Below are 7,707 nucleotides of genomic sequence, written 5' to 3'. Positions count from 1 at the left end.
ACACGTGCCATACTTTCTGTAACTGTCAAATATGTGGGCAGGGTTGGCACAGTGTTAACCACTCTTGAATCTACGTAACTCAGTGAACATCTCAGGGTGTTTTTATGCTACGCTTTCAACGTTTCCAGATGTTCAGAAACTCTCATGATAAAAGTTGAAAAAGACAAAAAAAAACACACATATTTAATAAACTGCTGGCTGCTGTCTTGACAGGAAAAATGGGATGTATCTCAGCAGCCCGCTAGACAGTCCGGGGATGGGGGGAATGCACATTTGTGGTAGAGTAGCACGATGGCCACTACTGGAATGGAAACTTCTGGATGTTACTTGTTAACACCTCAGTCTTTCCTGAGTCCCCTCCTGACCACCCCACTACACACACACACACACACACACACACAGGTGCCCTGAACCTCCCAGCCTCTGGCCTTGCTTCTCCTCTCCTCTCCTGGCCCCCTTCCTCCCTCTCCTGCCCTGCCCTTCTCTCCCCAGTCTCCTCAGATGAGTGCATAGACTGCTGGCAGGGCACTTTGAAGATGAAACATACTGAGTCCCCCTACAGCCCAGAGGTTGGCATCCTATACACTGAGGAGGGTGCGGGCCACTCCACCATGAAAGCATGTGCTAAAGAGGGGTTGGACTCAACTAACCGCCCAAGCCCATAAAGCACAAATTGACCGAAATGCACAGCCAAGCCCTTCAGATCTGAGCATAAATAGGACTGAGGTGCCTCACGGAGCACATTGGAGTTTGCACAAGACTCCAGACCTCGGTCCTGTACTCTGCTACCCGAACCTCCAGGAGCACCATGACTTGCGGATCTGGATTCTGCGGCCGCACCTTCAGCTGCGCCTCGGCCTGCGGGCCCCGGCCCGGCCGCTGCTGCATCACCGCCGCCCCCTACCGCGGCGTCTCCTGCTACCGCGGCCTCACCGGCGGCTTCGGAAGCCACAGCGTCTGCGGCGGCTTCCGCGCCGGCTCCTGCGGCCGCACCTTCGGCTACCGCTCCGGCGGCGTGTGCGGCCCCAGCCCGCCCTGCATCACCAGCGTGTCCGTCAACGAGAGCCTCCTCACGCCCCTCAACCTGGAGATCGACCCCAATGCGCAGTGCGTGAAGCACGAGGAGAAGGAGCAGATCAAGTGTCTCAACAGCAGGTTCGCTGCCTTCATCGACAAGGTGGGTGTCCTTGATCACACCCTTCCTGAGCCCTCGATTCCTGGGCTAGGCTGAAGACAGTCAGGGGCAGGAGACAGGAGGTCCAGGTGAGCTCCCGCTCTCATGGACGAAATGGACACACACCCAGGCCACATGAGGACCAAGGACATCAGGATACAGAGCGGAGGCTCCTGATTTGATAGTGTTGCCATTATACGCAACCTCTGTCCAGACAGGCAGGTCCCCACGGAGACACAAGGACAGGCTTGGAACTGGCCTGTCAGAGGAAGAGGGCAGAACATGCACACACACAGACACCAAAATGGACACAAGAAATAGGAAGAGGCCCGCAGGGTGAGCCAGTGGGTGGCTGTCCTTGATCCCACCCTTCCTGTAGCCCACCCATGCTCAGCACTCAGGCTGGGCACTGAGACAGGGGGAGCCAGAGGCCAACCGGAGACCTCTACCTGCCTCCAGAATACACATGCCACCTGGACTCACCAGGTCTGGAGAACTCCCTTTACCTGAGAGCAGACGCTGACCTTGCCCAGCCCCTTGCTCCCATCCCTGAGTGAGAAAATCCAGACAGAGATCACAGGAGGGAAATCCAGGAGTCACCTTGTCTCCCACTGCCCATCTCTGCCAAGCTCTGCTGAGCTCCGGGGTTGGGAGTTTGCCCCTAAAGCAATCACCCCAGCCCCACCCCAAATTGGCTTCGGGACACCAAGAGCCGTCTGACCCCTCCCCACACCCTGAATGCAGGTGCGCTTCCTGGAGCAGCAGAACAAGCTTCTGGAGACCAAGTGGCAGTTCTACCAGAACCGCAAGTGCTGCGAGAGCAACCTGGAGCCCCTGTTCGAGGGCTACATCGAGACGCTGAGGCGGGAGGCCGAGTGCGTGGAGGCCGACAGCGGGAGGCTGGCCTCGGAGCTCAACCACGTGCAGGAGGTGCTGGAGGGCTACAAGAAGAAGTGAGTGCGGCCCGGAGTGACGCTGGGCGCAGGAGATGGACTTGGCTTAGAGCCCGTTGGGTTAGACTTGAGAAGAATTTTCCGTAAGGACGAGGGGCCATGCAGGCCGGGGACTTGCGCGGCAGGGTCATCTCAGCTGCGCCACTCTTGCCCAGATGCCTGCCTCAGGGTGGGGCCGGGATGCCCCCAGGAGACCTCTCTGTCCCCTACTCAGCCTTCCCTTCTCGGAGGCTGTCCCCCAGGCCCCGTGGGGAGGAGGCTTCTACAGGCTCCCTGGCTGCCTCCTGCTGACTGACCTCTCAGTTTTCCCACCTGTAGCACCTGAGCGTCTGGTGGTTCGGGACTGACAGGCCCTGGGGCCCCGGGTGCCACTGTCTGGGGTGCTGAGTGCCGATGGGGGACGGGTGTCATAGGCCCCCACACCTGAGCCAGGTTGGACAGCCAGATGAGGGGAGGCTGGGGCTGCCGTGCCCCAGAGGTGACACTGTCCTCTCCTAGCATGGGGCTGGGGTTGAGTCCTTATGTGCCTCCTAAGGTGACCTCACAGCAGCTGTGGGAACGGGGCTGGGAGGTCCCACACCTTAGCTCTCTGGACCCCTCAATTTAAAGTCGAGACAGGATCCTAGACCCGTTCCAGATCCAACCAGACAGAACGGAGCCAGCAGATTTGCTGTGTTCCAGCTGTTGGGAGCTCACTAATACTGCCCCCTCCACTGATGTGAAAGGGAGACGGCCTCTGGTGAGACCCTCCCTTCCCTGACCTCCCTCTCTGCCCTCTTCTGCCTCAGGTATGAGGAGGAAGTCTCTCTGAGAGCAACAGCTGAGAATGAATTTGTGGCTCTGAAGAAGGTGAGTGACGTGGGATCCGGAAGCACAGACACCAGGGATCTCGGAATGACAGACTCTTCCTGGGGAGACCCAGAGGGTCTCAACCTCCATGTGGGGTACACGACCTGGCCCAATCGGGCTGGGAAATCCCAGGGGTCAGGTCATGGAAGGCTCATTCAGGTCGCCGATGAAGGGCAAGAAACTTGGACTGTGCATTAGCACCCTGCCCTGGGGCGAGGGATGGCTGGGCTGACCGGCGGATGTCCCACTGTGCTTTAGAAGTTGTGGTCTCTGGCGGGGACCCCATGGAGGCAGGGCAGCTCCAGTCTCTCTGTTGAGGGACAGCGTCCTGTCTAGCACTGGGGGAAGTCTGACCAACAGGAGGGGCCCGGTCCCCGGGTATTGGGGAGGATGGAGCTGAACCCGGAGTGACCAGGTGGTCTTGGAGGACTGCCAGGGGACAGGGAGGGGTCGAGGTGGCGAGCAAGGAGTCAGTCTGGCAGGCTCGTTGGGATAGGGAGGGTAAGAAGCAGAGCTGGGACCATAAGAGGAGAGAAAGGCTGGCGGCCCATCTCAGGCACAAAGGGGTTTGTTCTCAGAAGGGCAGGAGGTTGCAAAGCCCACCCCAGGCAGGTCAGAAAGTATGGCGACGGCATGGGAATGGAACAGTAGGAGTCCTTTCCCTTGGCCTCCATGAATGGGAGAGAAGAGAGGGGAGTGTTTGGGGTCATGAGCACCGGGGTCCTCTGAGCTCACAGACGCCCCATTTTTCCAGGATGTGGACTGTGCCTACCTCCGCAAGTCAGATCTGGAGGCCAACGCGGAGGCCCTGATCGAGGAGATCAACTTCCTGCGGCGCCTGTATGAGGAGGTGAGGGGCCATGGTCCTGGTCGAAAGGAAGCAGCCAACCTAGAGGAGGAGGCTAGGGCCTGGGACTGAGTTGGCCAGGGATTTGGGTTGGGTGGGCGGCTGCAGTCCATGAGGCTATAGTGGGAGCTGGGGTAGAGACCAGGTAAGGGCTGAGATGACTGGGTCCACACTGTGGTGGGTGAGGCTGGGGTGTAAACAGGTTCCCCACCATCTGCAGGAGATCCGCGTTCTCCACGCCCACATCTCAGACACCTCGGTCATCGTCAAGATGGACAACAGCCGGGACCTGAACATGGACTGCATTGTGGCCGAGATCAAGGCTCAGTACGACGACATCGCCAGCCGCAGCCGGGCTGAGGCCGAGTCCTGGTACCGCAGCAAGGTGAGGGGCACAGGACACCTGTCCCTTAGACGTGGCAGCACGAGGGAAACCAAGTATTTATTAAGAAGGCCTCTTTTGTCTGGAGTTTCTGATCCCGTGGGATAGTAACAGAATGCCACACAGCTCTCAAGTTATAATCGCTGGGCAGGGCTGCCATGTATAGTTGCACAGGCTGAGCACTGTACAACCTCCCGACCATCTGTGGTGTCTGAATGGGAGGGAAACTGCATCCTGAGCTCAGGAGCACCTCTGCTTCCCCCCCCCCCCCCCCCCCCCGCCCAGTGCGAGGAGATGAAGGCCACGGTGATCCGGCACGGGGAGACCCTGCGCCGCACCAAGGAGGAGATCAACGAGCTGAACCGCATGATCCAGAGGCTGACCGCCGAGGTCGAGAATGCCAAGTGTCAGGTACGGGTCGCCTGGGGCCTCCCCAGGGCCACACAGGCAGTGTGTGCCCCGACTGGCTCTCACCATTCATGATCCAGCCCATTTGCATGGCTCATGTCCCTGGTTGTGGTCCCTCAGGGGGACTCCGTTAATGAAGGGGAGAGGCCTGTTCTTGGGGTGTCCCCAGCTGGGGGAGGGGAGAGACTGGACACATGAGGGAAATGGACCGAGACACCCAGGACCATGACCCACTCTGTTCTCTCCTGGGCCCCAGAACACCAAGCTGGAGACCGCGGTGACCCAGGCTGAGCAGCAGGGCGAGGCGGCCCTGAGCGACGCCCGCTGCAAGCTGGCCGAGCTGGAGGCCGCCCTGCAGAAGGCCAAGCAGGACATGGCCTGCCTGGTCAAGGAGTACCAGGAGGTGATGAACTCCAAGCTGGGCCTGGACATCGAGATCGCCACCTACAGGCGGCTGCTGGAGGGCGAGGAGCAGAGGTGAGGCTCAACCCAGCCTGGCTCTGAGTTGCCCATTCCTGCCCCTTGAATACACTCCATCCTTTCTTCTGTCTCAGCAATGGCCAGCGGTCTAGGAAAACCTCTTATTCATCACTTTGGGGACGGGGGCGGTTTGGGAGGGCTGTTCCCTCAGACCCTCTGCTTCCACCCTGACCACTTGTGGACCCTGCCCCAAGGTGTGGAGGAGCTCTATCCGAAACTCTGGATGAGTCACTCATGTTGCCTTTTTCTTCTTCCCTCTAGACTATGTGAAGGCGTTGGGGCCGTGAATGTCTGTGAGTAACACAGCCCCTGTGTGGATGGATTTATTCCCTTCCTATAAGGGGTAGCAGAGTCTGGAGGGTGGGGTTCCACTGATAGCTAATTATCATAAAGTGGGCTGGCATCACAGCAGGAGGGATTGGGGGTCAGAGAGCAGGAAAGACCACAGCTTTGGGCCTAACATTGTAAGTAAAGATTCTCCTGACTTTAATACACAGTGCTCAGGGCCCGGGGATCTGCATCATCTGGGAGGCTGATGGCTCACCACCCCCCCCCCACCCCAGAATTCTCATGAGCATTTGGGTTTTGCAGGTGTCAGCAGCTCCCGGGGCGGGGTCGTCTGCGGGGACCTCTGCGTGTCAGGCTCGCGGCCGGTGACCGGCAGCGCGTGCAGCGCCCCCTGCAGCGGGAACCTGGCGGTGAGCACCGGAATGTGCGCGCCCTGTGGCCCCTGCAACTCCATCACGTCTTGCGGCCTGGGCACCGGCGGTGTGGGCTCCTGCGGCATCAGCTCCTGCGGCGTGGGGTCCTGCGCCAGCAGCTGCCGCAAATGTTAGGTGGCCGAACTCACGCCTCGGGCCTGGGGTCTCTCCCACCCAGCCTCCCCATGGAGCAAGCTCTCAATTACCTCTCTGGCACTTTGAAAGGTCTGTCCCACTCCAGGCCTCTCATGTCTATGTGTGATCCCCTCTTCCTCGGCTCTGCTGCCCCGTGCTGGGAGAGGCTACCCCTAAAAAGTCCCCTTGACGCCCATACGAAGGGGGTTGAGGGGCCCAGAGGACCAGGACAAGGTCCTACCCTAGGCTGTCATGGGGCTGATGGCCATATCCCACCCCCAACCACTCCCCTTCCACCTCTGTCATGTTCACCTGTCTTGATCTGTGTTTCCAATAAATCAGTGTAGCCACCTCTGAGCCTTGTCTGCACCTCTGTTATCCTCAAGGGTCAGGGTTTGGGAGAGTCCCCAAAGTCACGTGGAACAGAAAAAGGTCTAGTCTGGGGTCAGTAACCGGGGCAGGGCCCCACAAGCTTCCATGGTCCAGCCGGTGTTTGACCCCTGCATGCACCTTTAGTGGTCATTTCACTAACACACTGTTGCCTCCCAGAAAACATCCCTGTGCATATCTGTCAACTGATGGATAACGAAAATTAGATTCATCAGTCACTCAAAACTTAAGGAAACATCACTCACTGCTTTGCTGGGGAAGACTCATGCCTGAGCAATTTATTAGAATTCCTTCAAGGGTAACTATGTGAACATGACTTAAACTTTCAAAAAGCCTTTGATGTGGCTACTTTTTGCTTTTTGAATGGAGTCCTTTTGGGGTCTGGAGACCTGCCAGAGCTGATAAATTACCTCCAGGATAGAAAACGGCACGTAGCAAGACAATGAGGTGGCACAGAGGTAAGGACATAGACTCTGGAGCCAGATGACTTGGGTCCAAAATGGGGCTCTGCTCCTTCCTGGCTGAGTGACCTTGGTTAATTTCCTCACCCTCTCTGTGCCTCAGTTGCCACATCTCTAGAGTAAGAAAGATAAAAGCGCGCCTACCTCATGAGTAGATGGGAAGACTAGGCATTTCATACGTAACGTGTGCAGACGGTGCCTGCAGCAAAAGAATCATGACATGCGCTTGTCATGAGCCCTATTCTCTTGCAGAATATAAAGTGGAAATCCCTCCAAGGACCAGGGCTATGGCCAGCCTCCTGTGCCCATCTGTAAATGATTACAGGGGCGCCTGGGGGGCTCAGTTGATCAAGTGTCCAACTTGGGCTCAGGTCACGATCTCACACTCCGTGAGTTCGAGCCCCGCGTCAGGCTCAGTGTTGACAGCTCGGACCCTGGAACCCACTTCGGATTCTGTATCTCCTTGTCTCTCTGCCCCTCCCCGGCTCATGCTCAGTCTCTCTGTCTCAAAAATAAATAAACATTTTAAAAAAGTTTTTTCATTAACAAAGTGAATAAATATCTTTAAAAATTTTTAACAATAAATAAATAAATAGATTACATTTCCCTCATATTACACTTAGCTGTGTGATCAGAGACAGCAAATAGAGAGAGAAATCTCCACGTATTCCAGGGCCATTGAGCTCCTACGTGCAGAGAACTGTTTCCCCCGTGACACTATGAGGATCTTACAAGTAGCAAAGAAAGTAAGGAGATGGCCCCTCCATCTTGCTATGGCGAAGGCAAGTCCCTGAATACATATCTGTACAGCAGGGCAAATCTCTAAACTTCCAGGCCCGGAAAACTGTAGCAGAAATCTAAACCCACCCCCATCCTTCAGGGCAATAGAAATAAATAATATTGAGAGCCCAGAAGCAAGTGGTCTGG

The 7,707-nt window shown here is 57.1% G+C and overlaps 1 protein-coding gene across 1 annotated transcript; it reads left to right on the top strand.

Moving 5' to 3' along the window:
- Window positions 1-780: 780 nt before the first annotated feature.
- LOC132675236 (keratin, type II cuticular Hb1) lies at window positions 781-6,219 on the top strand. Its single transcript, XM_078449850.2, has 9 exons — window positions 781-1,177; window positions 1,919-2,127; window positions 2,916-2,976; window positions 3,731-3,826; window positions 4,044-4,208; window positions 4,491-4,616; window positions 4,870-5,090; window positions 5,355-5,386; window positions 5,685-6,219. Exons 1-9 carry the CDS (start codon window positions 809-811, stop codon window positions 5,927-5,929), a joined length of 1,524 nt encoding a protein of 507 aa, XP_078305976.2. The 5' UTR covers window positions 781-808; the 3' UTR covers window positions 5,930-6,219.
- Window positions 6,220-7,707: the final 1,488 nt, after the last annotated feature.

Source organism: Panthera onca, chromosome B4 (assembly GCF_046562875.1).
Source record: "Panthera onca isolate mPanOnc1 chromosome B4, mPanOnc1 haplotype 2, whole genome shotgun sequence".
Lineage (NCBI taxonomy): Eukaryota > Metazoa > Chordata > Mammalia > Carnivora > Felidae > Panthera > Panthera onca.
This window is presented reverse-complemented; position numbering and strand designations above follow the sequence as displayed.